At 42.3% G+C, this 27,253-nt stretch overlaps 1 protein-coding gene across 6 annotated transcripts in view; it reads right to left on the bottom strand.

The window, feature by feature from the left end:
• Positions 1-27,253, bottom strand: part of rnf220a (ring finger protein 220a) — a 191,579-nt gene that overhangs the window by 16,947 nt on the left and 147,379 nt on the right. For 4 of the 6 annotated variants that reach the window (XM_041054711.1, XM_041054709.1, XM_041054713.1 and 1 more), the window contains exons 3-11: positions 26,608-26,737; positions 20,292-20,343; positions 16,805-16,900; positions 14,256-14,298; positions 11,338-11,462; positions 9,375-9,504; positions 2,377-2,569; positions 2,127-2,182; positions 1,806-1,917 (exon numbers count right to left, since the gene is read on the bottom strand). In XM_041054711.1, the coding sequence (XP_040910645.1) occupies positions 1,806-1,917; positions 2,127-2,182; positions 2,377-2,569; positions 9,375-9,504; positions 11,338-11,462; positions 14,256-14,298; positions 16,805-16,900; positions 20,292-20,343; positions 26,608-26,737 (937 nt within the window). The remainder of the gene's footprint in view (positions 1-1,805; positions 1,918-2,126; positions 2,183-2,376; positions 2,570-9,374; positions 9,505-11,337; positions 11,463-14,255; positions 14,299-16,804; positions 16,901-20,291; positions 20,344-26,607; positions 26,738-27,253) is intronic. The other 2 variants (XM_041054712.1, XM_041054714.1) reach the window with 1 other exon arrangement.

Raw genomic sequence — 27,253 nt, 5'->3', positions numbered from 1 at the left:
CTGCGTCTCCACACTGAGACACCGACCGCTCTACATCTCTTCCTCTCAAACACAAACGCACAGACACACAAACTAAAACAGGAACAATCACACTGCAAATTATCGAATGCATCCTCTCGCTCAGCAAACACACACACACACACACACACACACACAGAGCTCTTGCCTTGCAGGGCTGTTTCTGATCAATACACGTCAAGCTGCTCTGCTTATTCACCAGTTATCTCCTCTGCTGATATTTAATATGGGGAACACTCACACTGGGAGCCGATTGATTCATTTAAATGAAGCATTTATCGCATGCAGCCTCGCCAGAGGTGAAAGGGGACATGTTATGTAAAGCTATAACCTGCAGGCTACAATTACCTCTAAAGTAATATTTTAGTGGGTATAAACCTCCAAAAACCTAATTCCGTCATTAGTTTCTTGGTCAGCAGGCAGCGTGGCCTTCGACTCAGGTATCCAATGACAGGAAACACACATACATGAAATCTCCACTAACATTGTGCCTGAGGAAATGACTGAAGTGGGAAAGGTTAAACAATGAGATGAGAGCGATGATTTTTAAGGGGCACTCCAGGTGAGCAAAGAAAATCACTTTAAGAAATAAGGGTTTGGGATGGAAGGTAACAAGCAGACATCAGAATACTGACCCCAGCTGTATGTGTGTGTGTGTGTGTGTGATTGCATGGGGCAAAAGGACAGGAGAATATGCCATACATGCAAAAGCAACCAATCTACCAAATCCCTCTTCTTCTTTGCACTCTTGCCCACCGATGTTTCTCTCTCATTCTCACAATGAGCTGACCTCTATTACCAATGCAGGGGACGGTCTGTGTGTGTGTGTGTGTGTGTGTGTGTGTGTGTGTGTGTGTGTGTGTGTGTGTAGTGTGTGTGGTGTGTGTGTGAGTGTGAGATTGTTTACTTGTGGCAGAGTATGGATGAGAAAATGGAAATGAGGGAATTACAGAGCACTGGCCTTTCACACGTAGGGTGTTCTAATGGATAGGATAGTGTGTGTGTCTGTGAGTGTGTGTATGTCTGCAACCTAACCAGCTAAAAGGTGTGGGTTTTTTTTTTGTAATGTCCAGTTCTGTGTCCACCTGGAGTTGGACAGGTAAATATGATCATTTTGGGAAGTTAACATTTGACAGTATTTCTGCTGCACATACAAACATACAGTCTTATTCATTTGCCATCGTTTACTAAAGGGGCTCATAAATGGCATATTTGAAATTTGGTTTATGATTTTGTTTAATTTTGGAGACTCTGTCAATAAGAATCTATTCCTCAAATCCAAACTGTGTCCAAGCCAGAATCAAACAATCCAAAGAAGCGCAATCTGTGTGAAAATAGTTTACTATCATGCATCGTGTGTCTGAGCTGTGATGACGGCGTGTGTGTACACACGTGTGAACAAAGATTCATCCTGACACTAGTGTGTGTCTAGTATCTGTTTGAGTCTATGTCTCCATTAATGATTCTAAGGTTGCTCTGTGCTCTAAGAGAACAACTGCAAAGAGAATCAATACCTGAAGAGACCCTCTACATCTCTCACACACACACACACACACACTCACACACACACACACACACACACACACACACACACACACACACACACACACACACACACACACACACACACACACACACACACACACACACACACAGTGAAAACAGAAACAACACAAAATGCTATCATTTATGACCCTCTACGAGTTCACTCTCCCACAAGTAAGAAAACTCATCAGAAAGTCATAGAAACCAGTTCATGTGCGTGCGCATGTTTCTGGGGAACCTACTTTTCGATCTCGCTGTTTTTACAGGTGCGCGGGGCACAGGAGGAAGAGGAGGAGGATGAAGGAGTGCTGGGGTCTGTCTTGCTGCTCTCGCCGTTGCTTGTTGAAGGCATCTCTGTATACACAGAGGCAACACGGTTAGGAATACACACCTAAACTTCTTATTAACATTTTACTTACATGGGTGAGATTTAACATACATTCATACATACATAGAAATTAAAACAAAGCCAAACAAACCATTCTTACTGGTTTTTAACCCAAATAAGAAATGAAAAAAAGTTTTAGTAGGACATATGGAGTGTTGTTCGGTTCCATACTTACCATCACTAGCCCATTTGGAGAACTCGGGCGTTATTCTGTTCGAGGGCATCCCACCGCTGCAACACAGAGCCACAAACCGTGGTGTGAGCAAGAACTTAGAGATAGATCAGTACTGTGTAACAGTGCTGGAACTGAAACGATTAATTAGATTATTATTTAAAAAATTAGAAAATGATCGTTATTTTATGAGCCATAAATAGTGTTAGAGATATGAACTGTGCTGGTTCAATTAATAGTTAAGCCTTCGTACTTCAGCACGGCTCCCCGTAGTGCCTCCCTCTCTCTGGCCTCTCCTTGGTCCTCCCCGGCTCCAGAGCAGGGGATGATATCGGCCTCGGTGTACTGGGCTTTGCCATACTCCAGGGTGTCGTCTCCGTCCACGTCTAGGTCGGCGTCGCTATCTGCCGCGCTTTCCTTGATATTACACGTGGCAAAACCTGTTCCTGTGAAAACAATAGAGAGCACTGTATGTGTCCTGGGGCTCTGACACACACTCAAACCTGCACACTCACACTCAGCACTGCCTGGTGCTCCCTAATATTAAACAATATACTTGCCCTGTTTAACACTAACTGTTTTTAAAACGTTTCAAAATTTTGTCTCAAGTTTAACTCGGCTTATTTTTTAGATATCCTGGAGGAAGGTGGGAAAAAGAGGAAAATGTGGTCAGAGAAAGAGGGTGAGGAGAGAGACAGCATTCAGACATTGGGTGAACTGATGAAGACTGACACCTCACCCATCAATCTTTGGAGGAGAGAGACAGAGAGAGAGAGTGAAGAGAGATAAACCCAGTGATGAACGCTCAGACAAACCCTTACCGCTGCCTGACTGCTCCCTTCAGCTCCACTTAGCCACAGAACCGCCTGTGTGTGTGTGTCCGTCACTTAGAGGTGTCTCTTCAGTGTTTGTTTGAGACTGTCTGTCCCTCTGTCATTTAGGCCCTGTCTCACCAACCCCTTGAAGGAGTGTGTGTGCGCTCAGGAGTGTGTGTGTGTGTCTACCTGTCACTTACACCATGTCTACCATGCAAAGGTAGGAAGGTGTGTGGGTGTGTGTGTGCAAGAATGTTAGTGTGTATGTCACCCTGACTATTTAAGCACTTGAAGGTAGGTAGTGTGTGTGTGCGTGCACTTGCACTTCACTTAAGATGTGACTGTGAAGGTGTCCGTGTGTGTGTCTACCTGTGACAGGCCTGACAGCCATCTTATTTACACCTATCCCAATTTCTACAAGCTCTCAACTGGACGAGTGTGCTGTGTGTGTGTGCACGGCAAGAGTGTGTGGGACCAGATACAAGCTAGACAGAGTTGACAGCCATCTTATTTAACCCTCTGTCTCAGTGTGTGTGCACGTCTCGATACTAGACTTCCTATAACAGTTGGTCTCAGTGCACTGCGGTGTCTCACTGCACTATAGTGTCTTTGTCAAAGTGCAAATCAGCCGCTAGGGCTTGTCTCCAAGGTTCTTCTGGGATTTAAACATCTGCCGCAGCTTCTCGTCCCACCTAACTCTGTAATTCATTTCATTCCTACTCTTGGGGGAAAAAAAAAAAACCATAAAAAAAGCAGGGGGAAGAGAGAATGTGAGCACGGGAACAACTGAAAGCTACTGTGATAAAACGCACCACCAATGCTAAGTCATTTTATAACAGGCCCATGGTTTTTAGTGATCAAATAAAAAGGACCTTTTAACTTTTATTTGGTCTCGGCGGCAGAGGGGAACATATGGGAACAATGGGTGCACAGTGTAAATCTAGCAGCCTGATGGCTCTGCTCAGCTACTGAGGCTATAGGTTTTCAGGGCACAGCAGAAGGCAAACTGAGCACGCGTTACAAAAATACAAGATTACAAAAATGTACCTTTATTTGTCAAGCAAAAATGCCAAATATCTGCTGGTTTCTGCTTCTCACATGAGAGATTTTGTATGGTGTGCTTCCTCAGATTTTGGACTGTTGGCTGAATGAAACAAGTAATCTGAACTCATCTTCTTGGGCTGAGGAAAATTGCAAAGGGCAATTTTCTCTATTTTCACTATTTTCTTTCATCTTAAACCAGCGGCTGTGCAAACATTGTGCACCTGTGAGGTTTGACCCCATGTGATCAGGATATGAATTTCAATTTGCTTGTGCACACACTGTAAAAATATGTGCTCTATCATTTTTGAGAATTTAAAAATCCAAATTTTAAGCATAGGCTTATTATATCAACACCCCTTTAATGCCCAAAAGACTCCAAAAGTCATTAAGTCTCAAGTTACAAGTATTATACATCAGATCAATAAAATGTGATGAGAATTAATGAAGCACAGACGCTTGAGTTGCTTACACAAACACACACAAAGGATATATAAACAAATGAGCTCACTCTGGAGTCATTTGGAAATTAAGCTTTAAAATGTAAAAAAAAAGTTGAAAGCATAATTTTTTATTTAGACTGCACAAACGCGCGCAAATGATTTAGAATGGTTTTATTAATATCCTGATCATATGGGGTGCTGCTGGAAAAAAATCATGGAGGGGGACACTGTATAGAGATGACAATCAATTACTCAACAAAGACCTCTTTAAATGTAGATAAATGTCTAAAAGAAAAAAAAACAGTGAATTGATAATAAACTGAAAATAAAAAGTTTTTTTTAATTGCCGTTAAATTGCCAAGAATATGATGCTGTTCTTATTGATACACAAGTATATCTACTAAACTGGATTTCACATGGCCTGATTTGCATGTGTATACATATCTGTGGTGTGTTCACTGTGAGCGTGTGTGTGGCCTGTTTGCTCAGTGTGTGTGTGTTTGTGTTCTCAGTCCTTTTACCTGTTCCTCTAAGCAGTCTTGGCAGGCCAATCTAATCTGGCCAGGGAAAGGTCAGCCCCACTCTAACTGCCTTTCACTCACATTATGCACCAATGCCCCCCCCACCCCCCTTTCTTCACCTCTCTTCCTCCTCCTTTCCTCACCTCCTTCTCCCTCCTTTTTTGTATCATCACTTTTTTATTCTTTCACATTTCTCTCATTCATCTGCTCTCCACTCTTCTGCACTTCCCTTGCTTTTCTTGACAGTTTGCTTCTTTACTTCTCTTCCACCACATTTTATTGCTCTGTTTTGTTTTCTTCTACTCGTGTATCACTTCCTCTCTCTGTCCCTCTCCTGTACCAGTCCTGCTCGATGAGCTGTTTCCCCTCTTTTCTGCTGGATGGGACAGGATCAATATACACACTTGCATTCTCCCACATCCCCATCCTGGCCTGTCTCATTATCATAACCAACTCCTGAATATCGTTAACACTACACATTTTATCGTGTCAGTTACATGCTTCATGACAGCAACACAGGAGAGACTCAATTTACATACATGTCACCACAACAACTTTACAATTACAGATGTGAAGAGACAAGACAGGATCAAAGGACTCATCAGGCAGACTGGGAGCCCGGATCAACCCACTGACCGACCCCGGCGACATCCCGTTACCATAGCAATTATCAGGACCACCCCAAGAAGCAGAGAGGAGGGGTGTCAAAGGTCATCGCACTATCTCTCTGCCATTTACAGGTCAGAGGGAGAGAGGGAGAAAGATGGGGAAAGGGACACAGACACAAAGACATGAGACGGCCATCTTTGAAGTGCATTTACAAAGAAGAGATTTCTCCTCTTTCTCGATCCCTCTGGGCCATCTCAACCTGCAATAATCCCCCTCTTCTTCTCCTCCGTCTCTCAGGACGGCCTCATATCAAACCTCAGGATCTGTCTGTCTGCCATTCCATCTGCCTCTCAGTGGCTACAGTAACAGAAAAACTATTTTCTTCCAAACGTCAATTAAAGTTTGTGTTTTCAAGCTCGGTGATGATGCAGGAAAAATACAGAACACTAACATGCACAGTAAATAAAATATGTATTATATGTAAACGTAACCAAGCACGTTCAAGACATGCTAAGAAGATCAGGATGGAAAACGACATAAAAAACATGAGTGAAAAGATGTTGCTCTCTTAAGCCTTCCCTGATCCCTAACAAGTTACGAGTAACAGTCAAACCACACTTCATGTTACATTAGGAGCTAAATGCGTAGCTGGTGTTACTGCTCATAATTTAGTGATTAAAGGGAGATTATTTTCCCTCACTCCTACCAGTAATAACAACACTGAGCTCACCAAGCTAACAGCTGAGATGTAGAGCTGAAATGATTAATCAATTGATGGATTAGTTGAATGTGTGCTGTTTTATATTTTACACTTAATATCTTTTTGACTTTAGACGATTGATTGAACAAAATAAGCAGTTCAAAGATGCTGCCATGAACTCTGGGACACTTCTAACGATCCTCTGACATTAAAGCAAGACTATGCAACTTTTGCAGAGCAGTGGCAACAGCTGCCTCTGCAGCCACAAGTGGTATTTACAGGATGCTGGTGCCCGGCAACAAACACTTTGACATGATGTCCGTACTTAGAGCTAGCTGCTGCTTATAGCTAGCTGAAGACCCATGGATGGTGGTGTGTGGACTTAGTGCTCTAAATTACATTACAAACTTCTCGTGGGACATTGTACCTGCTCAACACATGTTACATAGTGCAACAAAATGACTGTTAGCTGCAGAGACCTGGGAGCACGGGGACATTACTAAATGTAGCTCGACATGGAAAGAAATAGAACAAGTATCAAAAAAGGTTTCGAACACCCCCCTGCCCATTCAAAACACATGCAGATCTGGAGAAAACTTGGTTCTCATAAATCAAAATTTTCTTTTCCATATCTAGTTACTTTGCAGCTCATAAACCAGACACTTATAAAGTCCACTAGACAGATAAAGAAAGCTGTCTGTCTGTGCTATGTGGGTCCTTTCAACCTGGCTAAGCTGGTGCGAGACACAGGGAAGTCTTCCCTCACACAGAGTTGAATCATAAACTGATCTTGTTCGATTTTTTTCTCTCTCCCTTCCTCCCACCCTTCCTCTCCCCCCCTTCTCCCTTGAAAGGGCCTCGTTCCCTCTGCCTTTCTTCCTTGCAGTCTCAAAGGGAGGGAAGGATGGTGGCACTTCACAGAGGGATAGGCCCTCTCTTCATCCCGCCAGCTGAGGAGACCCCCTGCAACATCTCTATATCCGTCTAGCCTGCCAAGAGCCTGCTGGATTCAGCGGCGTCTGTTAGAACCACTGAGGAGCTTTCAAGACAAAATCCACCTTCTGAGCCTTCTGCCGAGTGTGTGTGTGTGTGTGTGTGTCTGTGTGCGTTTCAAGTCGCTCTCCCCAGGCCACCTCAGTTATCTGTGTCACATCACAAGGTGCCCTATTAGAGCACGGCAGAAGGGTCCTGTGTCTGCTCGTTTAACGATGTGAAAGAGAGACGGACGGATGGAAGGAGCGTCGGGGAGATGGATGGACGGGTGGAGAAGCCACCTCCCACCCCACGAGCTCCTCTTTGGCGCGGTTTAGTTGAGATTTCAACATTGATCTGTCTTGTCTCCTCTCTCTCTGGCTCACAGAGAGGGAGGGGGGGGGGAGAGAGGGAGGCAGGTGAGGCTCAGCATGTGTGTGTTTAACAACTGATCGAACAGGGAGAGAGGGAGGAGGAGAGCAGGAAGAGGGACAGATGAAAGCAGAGGCAGAGCCAAGAGAGTCTGAAGGAGCCTCTTAGAGATGACAACAACTCTTTACCTCCATCTGCGCACTTCTTCATGGCTTGCCTCTGTCTTGCTTTCTCTCCACATTTTACACGCAAACACAACTGAGACTGTGAGCACAGTGCATACATAAAACTGTGTGTGTTCCAACAATTAGGTAAACACAAATAACACTTTTGTTTTGTTTAGAGCCAAATTTTGTTTTGGCATGGACTTCCAGCAAGATCGAGCAAACTGTGCTGGATTTTTACCCAAGAAGTGGCTAATGCTCATTACTGGTTGTAAGTAATGCTGTTAGAACAGTCACTGTAATTCATTACTTTACAGTTATACTGCACATCAGACTCAGTAGTTGTTTGGTACTCTCAGATTCATACTCTTCTTTGCTTATTATTTGAATAAGGCAGTTTAAGATTAAAACTCCTGCTTTGACAATTTTAGATTGTGCTTGTGTGACATTTTATATTTTAGAACTGTGTTTCATTTCATTTTGCTATAAGTACTGAAACACAGGTCTTGTATCAGCACTAATGTTGATAATGATCCCCTGTGCTTTTCTTATACTGGTGAAACTGACAAACACATCCTTTCATGTACTGCTGAAGTATTTGGCTAATTAGGCAAACTGAGGGTCTACTGAAAATTAATCAGCAACTTTTACAGCAGTTAATTGCTGTAGGATTATGTGGTATCTAGCAGTGAGGCTGCAGATGGCAACCTCTGGGCTACTGTAGAAACAAGATGCAGCCTCCGTGGAAGAGGACCTGCTTCGTATGTAGATGTGAATTGCTCATTCAGCCAACAGAAACACAACAATTCTTAGTTTCAGGTAATTATATACTAATGGAAACATAATTATAAGTATTATAACACATTTCTGCCAATAGATCCCCATATAACCTACACACCATTACGGAAAGTACAAGTTTTAGAAGAGCTACCAGAAAGAGAAAGTGACTTACAGCTAAGAGGGAGCACTGTAGGTGTGTTGTGTCACAGAGCAGCCACTGTGCTCCCCAGTGACCAGCTCTCCCATCCAGTTCTATAATTGCATTCCTAGGCTCACACACACACACGAACACAGAGCGGTGACCAGCGGGTCAATTGCCCAGCTAAATGTGTTTTCCTTCCCCTTGCTAAGAGGGTTGTGTAGGGCCGAGCCAAGCTGAGCCGGGCTGACCCCGGGCCAACCCACACGGCCACCAGACCACAGGCACCATTTACGACTCCCCGGTCGACACCGGTCTCGCAGAGCTAACACTGCTCACGCTGGACAGGAACACAGGGAATGATGGATGAGCCGAGAAACAAAGATGGAGACCGGCAGACAGAAAAGAGGAGGAGAGAACAAACAGGGAGCTGGGCTGACCCTGTCTGCGCACTGCAAACTGCTGTGACTGGACGCGGCCATGGAGCCGTGACCGGTCAGTCAGTCATCTAACGAGCAGACGACTGGACGCCTACCATCATCACACAGCACACACACACCAGCAGTGATGACAGAAAACCACAGGAAAGATGGGAAAGACAACCTACCTCTGAAAAGGAGGTTATCATCTGAAATACAACGAGCATAGTGAGATGAGATGTGTGTGTGTGTGTGTGTGTGCGTGTGTGTTTGTACCTCTGAAACCTCCCTCCAGCAAAGCTGTAGCTCTGATCCTCTTCTGCCCTGCCCACTCGTACTCCTCAAAGCCCCGGCCATTCTCTCCATCCATGTCTGCAGAGTCATCGTCGCCTAACGCACCCTCACGCTGACACACAAACACACACAAGGACATATATTAATTACAGCAAAAATATACTTTTAAAAAGAGGTATTGTTCTTTTAACTCTCGCAGAAACACAGGTCTTCTAAACTGAGATTTGCATTTGTTCATTTTACTGTTTTAAGTAGCCCTGTGAAAGACAGGCCAGATCTCCATAGCACACTTTACCTGTACTGTACCAAACCACGTGGAGCTGTGATCAGGACCTGTACTGTCTGCATGCTGAGGACATCCAAAAGACAAGAACGGCAAAGGGAAACGACACCGCTCATCTCAATCACATGTAAAAGTTTGGGTTGTGCACCAACGACACTGTACATCTGAACATCACTAACTGTTTTCTTCTTCTTCTGTGGTATTTGTTTTTAGTCAAAAACCAAAACTAAAGAGCAAAGGAAACAAAGAAAAGCGTTTGTTACTCAGCAGCTTTGTTTTGCTGTGCTTGTTGCAGCTATAAAGAAGTCCATTCCACCTTTGAACTGTCTGAAATCGATCTGCCGAAAAAACACAATATGCTGAAAAAGGTCTAAATTGTGTTTCACTTGACTTATATTGAGCCACGAGCGAGCCCTCAGTGCAAAATATAACACTTTCGGCAAGTGCTTAAGAATAAACCCCTTCTAAAAGTTTAGCGAGTGTTCAGTTCTTCAGCCAAATACACTTTTTGACGGTTTAATCATCTAATAAATTCTGTACGTGATCTTGGTGCTTAAAACGTTTTTCAGGGTTTTTAAAAAAACACTGCAGCTGCCTCACCACAAGGATGAAAGGGAACAAAAACACATGGCAAATTTTACAGTGACCCCTGCTTTGTGATCCATTTGATCAGTCAGAGCTGACGGAGGCAGTTACATTTTAGGCCTGCCTGTAAGTCGGAGCTACACAGCGTGGTACAGCACTGATCAGTGTGGGAATCTTTTGCTGTGAACACAGCTCCCGTGGCAAGGTACAGCACTGGAACAACAAAAGAGTGCTACTGAAAAGAGGTATTAGTGTCTCTACAGCTCGAGTAATGGAGTCAGTGAGGAGAGATTCAGGAGGAGTGGTGATTAGGGGTGAGGGTTTTTTGTCAATGGTCGACCCTGTGAGGTGCCCAGCAGCAACAGGGAGGAAAAAAAAAAAAGAAAACAGAAATAAATAGTGTTGGAGCTACATCTACTGCAAGCAAAGTCTGACTGACCACGAACTACAGAAACTACAGGTGTCACTGTTATGCTCATACTGGAGCAACATGCCAATGAATGGGATGCAGCCATTTCATATGGGATAAACTGCAAAATACAAGTTTCTTACTTGAAATTAGTTAATATAGGTTTTTAAAAAAAGCTTAAAAATGACATAACACTACAGTCACTTAGAGATCATTATTTTTTATAGGCCCTGGACTCTATTTCATGTGGGGCATTAGAATTACTTTTCTATGAAATATGAACTCAACTAAAAGCTGAACTGTGACAGCAAAACTGATTCTGAAAGCCTGTGTAAGCAAGGTCAATCACAAGCTTCCATCTCTGCATCAGACTGATTCAAATGAGTCCGAACACATCAAATGTTAATGTCTCTGTTGTATGTATGTTCCACTCTCTCTCAGACAGTTATTCCCATATGATGTGAATGCAGTGCCGCCATTTAAAGAAAGTTAAGAGGTGGTCAGTGTCTAGATGAACTACTTTTACTACTGGCTGGTATCTGCACTACAGTACAGAAGTGATTGGACAGCATCTACAGGAAGTAAAGAGGTGACTGGTCAGCATCTACAGGGATAGAAGGGTTGATAGGCTGTCCGACTGGCAGGGTTCGGGGCCCGGATTGTACTACCTGGATCAGGCATTGTTCCACATGTCTACTCATCTCCTCCTCGCTCCCAGCCAATGGGGCGCTGCACAGCGGACATACCTGGCCCCCCTCCTCAGGCTTCCTCCTCTTCATCTTCCCTATACGGGCTGGAATCAGGAGAGAAAGAGAAACAGACATTTTTAACATCACGTTAGTTTGTTGATAACATATTTAAGTTTTATCTACATGATATCACTGGTTTCAAGGCACAGGAGATCACCCAAAAATAAAAGCCCTGAGGGATATTTATGTAGGATGAATGTGTTCCTTTATTGAATGTAATATACCTCCACAGAAGGCCTGCTATTTATTCTCAATTCTGCACAAGCCTTCAAGCATAAGAGAGAGGGCTGAGCTGGCTAAAGTTGGCTCCTCCTGAAATGTGTTGAGAAAGAAATGACACGAGCTGAATGTGACAGTCTCAATCCTGTGCTGACACTTTACATCTATGCCACCCCTCTCCCTCCATTTCTTCAGCTTTTCCTCTCCCTCCCTCTTGTCTGAGCCCCTCCCTTCCCCCCGCCACGCACACACATTTAATTAGAAATTTAACAGAGCAGAACAGCCGTCATTGCGCCCCGAGTCTCTGTCGTTTTTTCTTAACTGCAAATGGTGCGCAGGGACATTAATTTTTAGCTGGCTGGGAAAGCAGAGGAGGCCATGAGGGACTGTGGCAAGGGATGGAGGGAGAGGAGGACATAAGGCAATACGCCATGGCTGCAGGGGAAGAAGATGGAGAGAGTGAAGCTGGGAGCTTTACAAAGAGAAACGGCCTCCTCCTCCTCCTCGCCAATTCTCCCCTGACGCTAATCGAGGGGAGCGTTGTTAAATACAGAAGGGAAGGGGCTGCTAATTAGGTCCGGCAGGGATCTCTGCGCCCCCGCCATTATACCCCACATGAGAATGATTCCTGGTTCCACATGAGGGGAGAGAGAAAGTAATGGAGGGCGAAGTTTAAACTAAGTCTTCTTCAGCTCTTGTCATGGGCTCTGACTAAAAGCAAGTTATCTGTATGCTGCATCAAGACGGAAAAGAGGCAACACCGTGAACTGACATTTGTGTTAAATATCATGGACCTTAAACCGTGGGCGTGTTTCTGATCTCAGTTCAACCTGAGGATCGTGTTAGAAATTCAGCTCTGTGGACCCTGGCTCATGAAAACACAAGATGATGATTCTTGTCTTGCAGCCTGTTTCAGACTTGAAGATAAAAGCAGCTGGAGTACGGATGAGGTCTTGTGTTAAGGGGAGAATTGAGGAACACTCTTCTATTGTAGATAATGATCACTACCAACAGCAAGGTGCCAAAAATGAAATATGAGATGATTTACAGTCACCAAGAGGGGACATCTGTGCTTAGAGGTATATGTACTGTATTGTAAGCAGTTTCTTTTGACCAAATTAGCATCCTGTGATGGGGGTTTTTCACAGCAGACATTCTGACTTGGCATACGACTCTGTCCTTTTCAAGTGTCCCAGTAAGCCATGACAGAGTGACAGCGAGCCAGCAAGCACAATATTAGGATGCTGAAACTACCAGCCTATTGGCTACATTGCCATCTGTGCAACAACATTTATGAATCCTTAAATGACAACAGAGAAATGAAGCGACCCAGTGCTGCTTTACAAAACCTCTGTGTGAGGACTGTGGTGAAACTCAAGACACTGCTTAGCACCAGCTCCTCCTGTCGGACTGGACCACTTTTCTCAGAGCTCAGTCCAAGTTTGTACCCCTCCTTTATTATCATTATATTTAAGTCACAGAGCTAGGACTGTGATTTTCCCAAAAATGAATAACCGGCGAGCTCTGAAAAACCCAGAGGGTTGTTTATTAACACTGTTCTGATCATCTGGATGATGATCCTGGATTTTAAACCTGTTTAAAAAGTTGCGACTGTATTTCCAAATCCAGGTTGCCAGAAATTACATGCCTTTGCTTTTTTTGTTAAATAAAACGGCAATAAATTCACATTATTTTGAGTGAAAACATAACACAATGGGGAAAAACATAAATATATACTTTTATAACATATGTTAAAAATGTAAATATTGCTTTACTTTATAAAGCAGGGACATTAACATTTCCAACGGCCCTCTTGGTTTGAATTACAAAAAAAGATTAACAATTTGGGAAACGAGCTAAAAGAAACAGTTTTTTTTTCTATCCAGGTAATAAGAAAACACTTTTTGCCTTATACTCAGAAGACAAGAAGAAAATGCATTTAAAACTAAGATTCCTTTGGCATATGGGGGAAAAAAAAAAAAATATATATATATATATTTATATTTATATTTATATTTATATATATATATTTATATATATACACACACACACACACACACACATATATATGTATGTATATATATATATATGTATATATATATATATATATATATATATATATATATATATATATATATATATATATATGTATACATATGTGTGTGTGTGTATATATATATGTGCGTGTGTGTATGTATATATATGTGTATATGTATATGTATATATATGTATGACAACCCAATTTTGTCTCCTGAGCCTTGATACCAGTGAAATCATGTTTTCCAGTTATTTGTGGTAACAATAATCAGTTATCACTGATTGTTGTATTCATTTAAACTGCTGGAAATACACTGCTACATGTGTAATATGTATGCTTTATGTGACACATTACATTTAATTTTTTTTTTCCTCCAAATATACTCTACCATGTCCTTAAAATTTAATTTCAGTAAATCTTAACATTTTTCCAGAGATTCAACAACCAAAACCAGGTCTGAGAACAGTAATAAACTCTTATTAAGGACATTTGGACAAAATGGATTTGTCTGAGCCTTATAATGTATATTAAAAGGCCACATTAAGCATCACTCAGGAAATGAGATGATTTGTGTACATACCATTCAATCTTGTTTGCCTGTTTGCCCGAACTCGTAAAAATGTCTGCAGGCAGGAAGGGAAAAAAGAAGAGGGAGGAAATATACGTTAGACACTGAAAAAACATTATAAAACATTTACAAGGACAAATATAACTTTTCAGAATGAGATTGCTTTGGATGCTGAGGGCTTGTGTACAGGGACTGGGGCACTATAAACAACTGAACCTACTTCTCTCTTCTGTTCCACCTCCTCCATGACTGTCAGCTTTCTGTCACAGCTCCTTCTTACAGCCGCTAAAACTCACTGCTGCAAACTGCCCGAGTGTGTTTCCAGACACCGAACATCAGCGCAAACTACTGCCCGTGTCTATAATTTAATACGGATGGAAAAGGATTGAAAGTGGCGCCCGTATCGGCAAATACTGCTAACGACCGGCGCCATGTTGGCTTGTTTTGATCATGTGACGCGCTGGAGACGGAAGTGGGGAAACGTCACATGTTGTTCTGCGTATCGGTCGCTGGGGGGAAGCAGCGGGTTTCATTAGCCACTTTCCTTTTCAGTAATGAGTTTGGTGTTTAAATAAAGGCTTCATTAAATACACAACTATTAACTACAACTGCTGCTGTTTATATAAACTAATACAAAAAAAGATTCTGTGTGTAAAAGTAATGACAAAAATGTTTCTAAGCTTGATAATTTGGTGCTGTTTGTTGAGGTTCTACTTTCTACTTTCTGGTGCTTTCTAAATATATAGTATATATAGAAGTATTCTGATCCATAAGCAAAAGTATAAAATAGTTATAAATAAATGTAAAGGATTAATAGCACAATATTTTCCTCTGAAATGTGGTGAAGTAAATGTATGAATTAGCATAAAGTGGAAGTACTCCAGTAATTTACAAGAACCTTAAACCTGCTCTTAAGTACAGTACTTGAGTAAATGTATTCAGTTACTATCCACCACTGGCATCAGTAGTGTACAGTTAATGCAGACATTTGTATCATTGAATCTGTAACATTTGGGGTCCGGGGTAGTTCAGGATGCCTGGGGTAAATTCCTTGCATCAAGTAATGGTCATAACATTAAACTTAATAGCATTGTGAAATAAATTAAGCGAGGTCAGATTTCTTTATTCTCTCCACTCCTTCTCTTGCAGAACGTACGTCTCAGGTCTACCGCGATTCAAACCCAGAGGCCTGTATGTCTTTAGCTATATGTGCTGACTAAAGCAACCCCAGTCGCAGATATGGATGCCCTCTGTTTGACACGGCAGCAGTGAGTAGGTATCAGTTCAGTCCTCTCACCGGCCCCATCATCTATCAGTGAGGGACGTCAAGCAGCCAGGCCAGGCCTCCTCTTTCTGTTCTAGCCCTCCATTCATCTCCTCACTCCTTCCCTCTCCTCCCTCCTCTACCCTCCCTACCAGCACTTGAGTTATAGGCTCACTTGCCGTGCATCACCACTACTACCGTATCATTATGATACACTCACTGAATGGCTGCGGATAGGTCAGGTTTTAAGAAGAAGGGAAAAGGTAGATAGAAGAAGAGTGCTGAGACAGACTGACAGGCAGAGAGAAGGTGGCAAAGTCTGCCATTATGCTTCATTTTCAGGGTGGTAAAAAGAGTCACCATTGACTTAATCATTTGTATAATATAAGGTGATTTCAGCAGTTTCACTTAATGAGAAAATCTACTTTATCGCTATAAGGTCTTTATGAGCTGTGTCATCCTGAACGTATGGATGTAATGTCTGCATGGACTTAATAGTTCTTATTTTATGGTGTAAGGGGGTAAAGCCACTTAACCCAGAGATACATCATGGCCAGAAGAATTACCCGAACAAACTTTGATGAATATAAGAGATAAAAGCAGTCAGGGAGGGCTTTAAAGACAGCTGAGATTTAAGGAGATTGGCCTGTTGGTCAATTTAACTGCTGAGAGGGCGTAAAAACAAAAATCTACCATCATCCCCTGCTATGCTGTTATACATCTGTCATAATTAGGGAAATTCACAATTTGATTCAATACATTATGGAAGTCTCGTGATTTGCTAAATTATTAATACGGCCAAAAATCTACTAAGTATACAATACATTTAATTTACTTTAACATTAAACGTAATGAAAGTAAAATATTAGCTTCTTACGAGGGCAACATTGATGTTTTGCCTAATTTAATGGTTTCTCAGTAGCAAAATAACAACATTATCAGGTAATTTGTATTTTGATTTAGTCCCTGTTACTACAATATACCTTCACATTGCCTAAAGTAACACGCCTTCACTTGGAGACCAATGGTATTCATTTGCATGAGCTATGTAGTGGGATGGAATTTCCATGTTTATATTTAGCGTATCATGACTACTGAGTATTTGTGCTTTGAGCTTATGTAACAGGGTGCATTTCACATAAACTGGTGAACTAATAAAAAGGAGGAAAATTATTTTTTTTAAAAGTACAAGGTTGTCAGGCTTGTTGTTCTAGCTTTAAATTTCAGGGGAGGATAGGTGAGCAACTCCTCTGTGTGTGTTTGTATGTGTCTTTGTGTGAGTGTCCGTCAGTGTGACCTGGTATCTGTCGGAGTGGTGGGCGTCTTCAGAGGACAGAGGCGAGACCACGGGAGACTCTCCCTCACGCTTGATGTGCACCGACAACAGCATCGACTAAAGGAAGGGAGAGAGAGAGAGAGAGAGAGAGAAATAAAATGCCTTCTATATGCAGATGATCTTGTTATATTATCACCTCTGGAGCAATGATTACACCTGCACCTGTCCTTGCATTACAGTTGCTGCATGGGAACAATCAATAAACACAGACAAGGCAAGAGTAATGCTGTTTCCAAAGAAATTTAGATCTGAGAGAAACAGATACAATTTCACTGTTCACTGTGTGCTACACCTCACTTTGGCTTGACAATAAGAGCATTTGAATGATTTAACATGGCCACGAGGTTCCTTTGGCTTTTTATCTTATTGCAAAAGTCCATACAGACCAAATGTTGTGAAGAAAACATTTGTGTGCTTGCTGCTGAAATTTGTGTGGCTCAAATGACAGTCGGAGTATGAATAACGAAAGAATTTGAAAAGCAGTTAAAATGTAAGTGCTGAGTTGAAATGTCAGTGTCAAAAGATATTAAAATTTCAGCTTAAGTTCAAGTACGGAAAGGAGTCGAAATTTCAGAATCCACTTTGTGTTTGCATTCTTGTTCCTGGAAGTCGTCCCTGGCACCTCCAACTGAGATGAAAGCAACTGAAAGCAGTGTAAGTGTTTAAAGCAAAATGTATAGATTGAACGTTGGAAACAACTGCAACAAAATGTCTTGTGTATATCAGATGAACAATATCAGAAAGGAAATAATTTAAATTTCTAAAATTTAAAGTTTATTTATGTATTACAACATATCTCTTACACAGAAAAGAAAAAAAAAGAAGAATGAGGAATCTTTACCCTTGGACTATTTCAGGAGTGTTATTGCCACAGATGCTGAGAGCGACACGTCATTGATGATGACTGTAACCTGCCTGACTTTGTCTATAAAATCCCTTCCACTGATTAGAGTTAATGTTTATGGGACATTAAGAGGAGTTAGGGAAGAAGGAGAGGTTGAAAAAAGAGGAAGCAGAGCAGCGGATGAGGAGGAAGGGTAAACATCTGAAAAGGAGGAGAGTAACGGTCTGACATTACAGGACACTGCCTGTCCATAAATCTGTCTCACAACACGCTCTCTCTTTCTCTCTCGTGGACATACACATATAAAACCATATCAGCTTCTAACCCACTCTGTGACAAAGACAATCCAGGGAATTCCTCAAGTGAACAAGAAGCAAGCAGATAAAAAAGAGAGAGAGAGAAGAAATGAGAGGCAATATCACTTTTTTACAAGGCTTAGTCCTGACAGAGTTGTGTGTATGTGTGCGTGTGTGAGTGTGTGCTTATGTTTTCATATGTGCCTGGGCTTTTTTTTTTTTACAAGGCAGCTATGAAATATTTGTATTTACAGTCGTCTCCTATTAATCAAGTGGAAAGGGGCAGAGCAGAGGCTTAAGTGCTCGACAGCAGTAATCTAATAATAATATGTGAGAAATGACCAACCTCCAGTGCTGCCACAGTAAATTGGACATTATGCATGGTGCTTTTATGCCTGTGTGTGTGTGTGCGTGTGTGTGTGTGGTCTTTTTTTTTCCTCTTTTATCCAGGTTTAAAAAGGTCAGGAATCATTTACCTGGGGGCGTCTGGGAATATGCTTAAGTTTTATCATTAGAATATGACATTTAACGGTATTCTACATTATAAATGAAGATCTTCCAATGAAATTTTTGTCTTTTAAACCAACCAATTAAAGCAACATGCAAAAAGATGGGCTACAAAAAGGTTGTGTTTGAAGCTACACTCAGGTGAATCACTGGATTTAGACCCGATTGTACAGAAATAGTATCTTGAAATTTGACTATAAAGGCTGTAAACCAACGTGTGTGTGTGTCTGTGTGTTTTGTGAATTTGTGTTGTAAACATTTTTAACCTGTTTTGTAAATGCAAATCAATAGTGAAGACATAAAAAGAGGCAAAGAGAAAAAGGCAAATGTGTATCTGAATCTTTTCATGAGCATGTGAAACAGTGTAGTATCCAACATGGGTGTGTACGTATGTCAAAGACTGTGTGGCCTGACAGATATCACATGTTTCTCCTCTCACCCAATCACCTTAGCTTAGCAAGTGGGCCTAACACCCCATAAGGAGGTGCGTTAGGGTTAATCTCCAGTCTAGCAGGGTTGGATGGCACATACTGTAGAGGCGACGATAACAACAGGCCCGTGTGCTCCAGGCTGGCCCTCTTCATTCTTCATGCCCTGCCGCTGAATACTAAACAACAGTGGTGAGATGCACAGTCACGGTCGGAGAGGAAGGCCAACACTCACCCCTCAACCCTGCTCTGTCTGCCTTTCTCAAGTACAAGCCCACCCACAGTGCTGTGAGCATTGCTTTAAGCCTGGGTCAGCACCCAAAGGTGTGTGGGAATGAAAATGGATCCCGTGAATTATTCTAAAACTCTCATGGTGCATTCATGTGCACGTTATTTGTACTTTTACTGCAGCGGGGCATCCAACTTTCACTTGGTTTTTGGTTAGAAACGAAAAACAAACATGAAAACGATGAAGCACCTCGGTGCTTTAGGGGTTCTCTCAGAAAACACTGACACAGGTCTGAGCAATAATGAAGAGCAGAGTCAAGCTATACATGCAATTCATAAAACCATCTCACCATCTTGTTATTTCCTGTCCTTTTTTTTAGGAGTCTATCCAAAGGCCCTGCAGCTTATTCAAAGGACTTTCCTGTTAAATCTACTGTCTAGAGAACATGTTACATATGTGGAAAGGTCTTCTTTTCTTTTTAAAAAGGGTCTCAGCCTGGCAGCTAGTGATGTGTTCGGATGAGTTAGTGGAGGCAGACACCATAAAGGAAAGCGACTTGATGGAATCATGAATCTGTCTTCCTACAGTCTGACGTTATCTGTCTTTTTTTCTTCTCGTTTTTTCCTCCTTTTCTGTCTGTCTGCGTCTCTCTCTTTGTCTCTCTAATTGGAACAATCACAGTACTGTGCCTCTTGGCCCGGCTGCCCGTTGGATCACAGGAGACTGGTACTTCTGTGTGTGTGTGTGTGTGATATAAGACAGAGGCCTACGGTACAGCTGATTTACCCATAGTGCAGCAGAGAGGAACAGAGTCTCAGCATCAGAGTGTCAGAGTAACAGCTATGCACACATTTAAATTTCCATTCAATGTTTTAAAATCGTTCTTTCTCTTTTCTCACTATATCAATGCATAATAAAAATAGTTTTGATGTGTGACCATGTTAATGATGACTGATTGGCAGAGGACGTCGTTTTTGCGTTGCACAAAGAGCCATTAAACCTGTACTTAGATTTTAAATACAGGCGGAGATAAAGAGAGATGAATGACAATCTTAATTCCCGCTGTGGGAACACAAACACAGATGACATATTATATTATAAGACTGCCTGTGGATAAATACTGTATGAGAAAATTAGGTCTCACCTTAGGGGTTCCTGGAGTGGCTGCTCCATCCTTGGGTGAAGGGTTCTTACTGCTGTAAAGAAAAATATAGAATAGAGTGAGGTTGTATTACATAATGCAGTGCAGGGTTTGATCTGTTTGCATGGCTCACACTTATTGAGAAATCATGGAATATCCAGGAATTGTTATAAATGGGTCACAGACCAATATGCCATTTTTTCAATTCTTTCATTTTTTATTTAGTCGCCTCCGTGTTTTTTTTCCTGTTTCCCCCTTTTCCTCTCTCTTTCTCCCCGTCCTTCTCTCTCTCTCCCCTTCTGCCTTGGCCTCCATCTCTTTCCCTCTCTCGCTGACTTTCACTCAAACACAGAGATAAATTTCTCCCAGTCTCTTGAAGTGTTGCGACAGGCTTGACATTGACAAAGCGAGACAGGGTTGTCATGTTTGCTTTAAGACCCTGTTAGCACTCCAGACCTCCTTGGACACACACACAGACACAGACAGACACACACACACACACACACACACACACTCACATAGACTGACAGACAGACAGTGGCAAACCATGGAAAGAATGGTGCCTGAAACTGAATTGAGCGCGACCTCTAATCTGACAGCATGCCTTGGCAGACAAGGGATTTCCTTTTTCAATGGATGGATGGGTGGATAATAAGAATAAGAAGCCTTATTTATATGTCACTTATCTGAGAGAAGAATTTACAAAGTGGTGCACAAAAAGGCATAAGAGCAAGACAAGGACAATATAAGACCAGAGAGAGGAAGGAAGGAATATAAGAGGGATGGATGTATGAAGCACTGTGGACGTGTTCATTCCTTATTCTGTGATATAAGATGTACTGCAAGTCATTTTTCTATCTTAAAAAGAGATGGTTGACATTACTCTGGTATATTAATTGTTTTGGTGGAAACCACGAGTGTACAGGCAACAGCCATGCATTTAAAGGGGCACCAATTTTACTCACAAACACAAGTTTATTAGTCACTGGGAGAGCAACTCTACCTGTGAGAACAGTTGTATAATGTCGCCTGTTGTTCTGGAAGGAGCTTCGTGAAGTCTGAGGAAATAACCCTGATGATATGATCGGGCTATCTCGGCTCAGTGACAACAAATTTATAACAGTGGAGAGGTGGATTTTAAATGTGGGGCATTTCACTGGCAGAAAAAGTCTAATGAAAAGATGATGGATGCATGATGGGAAATGTAGGATCCAGTGTTATTAGAGCTTGACACCTACGAGAGGCTAAATTTTAAGAAGCAGCTTAGTGAGTTGAAAGTTATTATCAATAGTTATCAGTTATTGTTAGTTTTCATCAGTCTTCATTGCTGCACTGCTGCACGGAGCTGAATGAGTAGCACAGATGATGTGTATCAGTGTACAGTATCTACATGTGTTTGCATGCGTTAAAAGCTTTTGTTCATGGTGAACTTGTCTGTGAAAACGTGTCATTACTGTTTCTGAGCTCTTGTGTGTATCTGTGGATGTGCACATGCGTCTCTTGCAACTGTGTGTATGTGTGTCCCTGTCTTGTGTGTGTGAAAGCTGAACAGTGTGCCTCACCTACACTAACAAAGAGAATAAACATGGGTGACACAGTCAAGCTGCCGTGTAATGCAGGGGAATCTGCCACCACCCACCCAACACACACACACACACACACACACCTCTCTTACCCCTTTTCTATCTCTGTCTCTGTCATCTCTCTCTCTCCTTCTCCCTCTATCTCTCTTTTATTCATTACCTGGAACCTCTGCAGAGGCATCAACAATAACAGCCACCTCTACCTGCTTGTTGACAGTGTCAAACAGCGACAAGAGAAGGAGGGAGAGGGAGAGAGAGGAAGAGAGAGCGAGGGAGGACAGCAGTCGCATGCCTGCCACGATGGGAGAAAATTGCCACAATGACAGAGGGGGTGATGGAGAGATGAAAGGAGAGTGAAAAGGGGGAAAGAAAAGAGGTGGAAGGAGATGAAATGTGAGGTGAGAGAGAGAGAGAGAGAGATGCGGTGAGGGAGGAAGAGCGGGCAACATAAAGACAGAGATCGAGCGAGGGAAAGATGAAAGAAGACAGAAAACAAGAGAAAGAAAGAGAGGGAGTGATGGGAGAGTTGGTGTGTCATCGCCGCCTCTTCTCGCAGCTTCACACGTCTGTTTGCCCGGTTCTATGAATTTTTGATGGCGAGGGTTATGGGGCTGGAAATTCCAGCTGCCTGCCATTTCAAAGCCAGGAGAAGAGTGTGGAAATGAGCAGCACAGCAAAGTGAAACAAACACACAGACAGGAGGAAACGCAAGGAAGGGAGGAAAAAAAGATGGGACATGAAGCAATTTAATAGGTGTTGTGGTAATGAGGCATGCGTGTGAACAAGGGGAGACAGGTGAGCGCATGTTGCTGTCTCAGACATGTCTTACAACACATTGTCCCACTGTGTCATACAGGACCTTCTCTGAACTGGTTAAACCTAAAGAAGGGGCAAGAACCTGTGAGATCGCGAACAGGAAGCAGTCATACACTGTAGGTACAAGGGATCAGGTCCAATGTGCCACTTTGTTTTCACTGACTACAACAAGTCAGAAGATAAGAGATCATAACTGGGGACATAAAGGGACAGTCCAGCAATTTAGTGTTACACTTCCATTAAGCTGGGGTGATTTGCAAGAGATAGATTAAGAAAAAAATGGAAACTGCGGTGGCTGAGAAATGTAAACTTTTACTTACTTTTACCTACATTTCCCATAATGCTCAGTAGTTTTTTGTTTTAAGTTTAAAGCCAAATAATCAAAAGAAGACATTGTAGATGTACAGCTGGACTCTCAGTCTGAGCAGTACTCCTCGTGATGGGTAAAGTAGTAAAGTAACAGTAGTTAAAACTCTGTAGAAAGCAGGCGTAGAACGCAAAACTACTTTGCGTTACCCACAGTACTTTGAGGAATCATTCATTTGAGATGTTAATGTGATTTTTTTTCATGATTCCAGAAAATCATTGGTATAAGATGAATGATCTCTGTGATCTGTTTGTCCTCCTCAAACCTGTTTAAATCTGCATCAGTCCTACACAAGGAGAAACAGGCTAGGTTTGACTGACAGCTGGAAGGGCCCTTTGTCCCTCCCACCTCTACTCCCTACCAGAGGAGGACAGAGAGAGGAGGCGGGGGGGTCTTTTTTCAGAGGGAGTTGGGTGGAATAGATGGAAGGAGGAATCCAAGGATGGTGCTAACCTCAAGTTACTGATTGCTTTTTGCCTTTTTGTGTTGTCTGCTGGAGAGGAGGGGGCTGCTCCGGTGGAGGCACATTGATTATGGAGGAGGAGGAGGAAGAAGAAGAGGAGTGGGGATATGAAGAGGAGGGGTGATGGGGTATGTTGATTACTTTGCCCCCATGAGCCACCTGACATGTACAGGGCATGATAGATTTCCATTTGCTCAACTCTACGTGTGTGTGTGTGTGCGTGTGTGTGTGTGTGATTTCCATGTCCATACATGAGAAGCTGTGGCCCATGAACAAGCGACAGGGCTCACAGTCACAGGAGAGGACAGGTTGGCAGTTGTAATCAAACACACACACGCATGCATGCACACACACACATACAGACACACACACACATGCACACAGGCAGAACAGAACAGAAAAGAGAGGAGAAGAAATAGAAAACAAACAAACCCACAGAAGCAGAGATATCTATAGAGGAGACAGGCAGATATGGAACACACACATTTTTCACACCAGGACCCTCAGACACACACACACACACACACACACACCTTCTTCTCCATACCCACAGCTCTTTCATTCAGCAAGTGCTGGTCGTCATTAAAGGCAGATTTACTACAAATTGGACCAAATTCCCACTGTCACTTTCAATGATGGCTGCTACCATGCAGAGTGCCAGAGAGAGGCAGAGGGAGAGACGGTGTGTGTGCATGGTTGTGTGTGTGTGTGTGTGTTATAGAATGAGGTTGCTTTTGTGATATAACACACACAGGCGCACACACCTTCTGCCTTCATTTCATCTCCTGCTCGCATTCTCTCGAACATGCACACACATACAAAGTCACACTGAGACATTTTGCGTGTTTGAGTATGTGTAAAGGAAAATTTCTCTCAGAATATTTGGAAATTGAATCTGTTGCATCCGTCTTTTCTCTCTCCTCTCTTGGCCTCTATTTTTCTTGGTGTGTGTGTGTGTGTGTATCTGTAGGATGGGTTAATGGCAAGTAGCTAAATCAGCCAGCCGTGACGTTGGCCACCATCCCATCTCACCCAGGGATGACGCTGTTTCCTTAAATAACCGTGTGTGAGTGATGTGTGTGTGTGCGTGTGTGGGTTTTGAGCTTGTGGACTATCTCAGACCCACAGGGAAGGGCAGACTACTAACCTTTATTAATTATTAACACACACACACCTCAACCATATCACACATTGATGGATGACTGACCCTTACTGCTCCCTCTATTCTATTCTATTCTATTCAAATTTTAAACTTGGTACTTTCCGGTTTTTCCAGGGCTTTCAGCCACATCTCATGGTCTTCATCAACAGATGAAGTCAGATGGCAATTTAGTTGTTATCATGACGTATAGGAATTTTAGATAACAGCTAAACTGCTGCCATGACAACTGAGAAAGCTCCAAGTGGAACTTGCAGTGAGAATTTTTTTTCAGTTCCACTCTTTTCATTTAGTTCTCTAGATTTTTTTTTTTTTTACTGAAAAGTCATCCATCCTTTTTCTAAGTTCTCTCTCCATCTTGTTCATATCGATTCTTCATTCTTCTTCATGACTCTTCTTATTGTTTTCTGAGTTAAAGGACACAGGCAGATGCTTAACAATCTGTATCTTTCCCCATTATTAAAAAAAAAGCTTCCTCCCTTACTGTGTTTCTGTCTCCACATACATCCTTTCCTCCTCACAAAGCCAAGAACAATTACACATGTTGACCCATTGAATCTGAGGACAATGGGTTTATCCCAGGTCAGTGCTGTGGCTTGAGGAGAGGATACCCGATTAAATGTTAGCAGCTAAAGACAAGATAAAACCAGGTAACGATTGAGGGACAGGATCAGGTCAGAGGGAGACAGAGGAGACTGTTAAAAAAGAGTTTGGTAAGAAACATGGATAAATGTGAAGATGAGAAAATGAGAAGAGAGAGGAAGAGGAAAAGAAAAAAGCAAAACAGAGGAACAAAAGAGGAAGATGTCTGGGAAAAACAAGAAGGTGTGAAAGGAGAATAGGGAGACGACAGCAGAGAAGAGAGGAGAAATAAGGAGAACTGGTGTACAGACAGGAGGAGGGGTGGTGTAGGTGTAAACGGTGGGTCAATGAAGTGTGATTTCCACGTGGGGTGACGCTATCTGTTGCCCCGTTCCTCCGGGTTAATGGGGACTATCATAAAGCTGGGCCGCTGAGGTGGACACCAGGTCACGTCACACAACACACCCACACATGTATGTACACAAACACACACACATGGCCAGACGTGCGGTCAAGGTGAAATATGGATCCTAATGGTTGTGTCCCATCGTTAAAAGGGCTTGTAGTTGATTTATCCACCGTAAAACAGCTCGTGCAACTGCCATGATGAGAAGAAGGGGGCAGTGGTGAACTTCAGGTCACAGGTTTGAATCCTAATCCCTGAAGGAAACACTTAGCGCTACGTTGATGGCACGCCTCCGCCTTTTATGCAGATTTATGGCACCAAAATCTCTGCTAAGAAAAAATATGGGTCACTGAGCCTGACATAAGAGCTGAGTTAAAGCTCAGCCTTCACCGTATGCCTGAAAAACATTCATCTTCATGAGTCCTAAAACTTTACCTTTCCTGCTCCATTATAGTGTCAACTGTGTCAAGCAAAGTAATGATGACGTATGTTAAATTAATTTATATGACCTTTTTGACACTCGGACTTGAGGAATATTAAAGAAATACCTCTATTTAAATTTGGAAAAATTTCTTATTTGCTGCTTTACAGTCAAGAAAAGGCAGATATCGGTTGGTTTTCTGTGCATAAACAAACATATGCAGACATGTGTTTAGTTTAGCTTAGCTTAGCGCAAAGACTGAAAATGGGAAAAGCAAGTGAGCCACTTTCAGAACCTGAAAAAGAAGTAACCTAACTTAGCTTGCTCGGTTAGTTAGTTCAGTCTCTGCTCAGTTGTGATTTGAACTTTGACTTGATTGAACTTACTGTAAACTGTGTGTGTGTGTGTGTGTGTGTGTGTGTGTGTGTGTCTGTCTGTCTGTCTGTGTCTGTCTGTGTGTCTGTCTGTCTGTCTGTGTGTGAGTGTATGGGAGAGAAAGACAGAGATGTGTTCAAGGCCCACCTGAGGCATATGGTAGCTAGCCTCTCTATCTCTGTCTCCATGTGTTCCTGTAGCTCTCCGGGCCTGAGCAGCACCTGGCAGATGGGACAGACCGGAGCCTGGCTGTCGTACAGGGACATCTTCTTTTTACCTGGAGACAAGACGGGAAGCAAAACAAAGAGAAAAACATCAGTATGTGTACAGGACAAAGAAAGAGCCATGCACCCACACACTTCTTTTTTTTTTATGAATCTCTTAATGTCTGCTCATGATCAGATTTAACTTTTTGTCTGTTTAATCTGTTTGGAAACTGATACTAGTGCTACACAGATAAATAAACAACAGATTACAGCAGTTGTCACATTCTGTGAAATTGTCTGGGCTGGTCTTTTGGTAGAGTAACAATTTTATTAGGCTAAAACTCAAGAAAATAAAGTTACAGATTCAGCATCAAGCACATTCAAGTGAACTTCATTTTGTATTCTTGCATGCACAGAGGATGGAACTTTGCCCTTACTCTCTAAAATCACACATTAAGTATATATGCAGTGAAACTCTGCATTACACACACGCACAGTAAGGGGAATAGAGTGCTGTACAGTCTCCATTGTGTAATGTTTCTCTCAGGTCAAAGCAGATTTAAAGAATTGTCAGGCATGGATGAGAT

This window comes from Toxotes jaculatrix, chromosome 14, assembly GCF_017976425.1.
Source record: "Toxotes jaculatrix isolate fToxJac2 chromosome 14, fToxJac2.pri, whole genome shotgun sequence".
In the NCBI taxonomy this organism is placed as follows: Eukaryota; Metazoa; Chordata; class Actinopteri; family Toxotidae; genus Toxotes; species Toxotes jaculatrix.
This window is presented reverse-complemented; position numbering and strand designations above follow the sequence as displayed.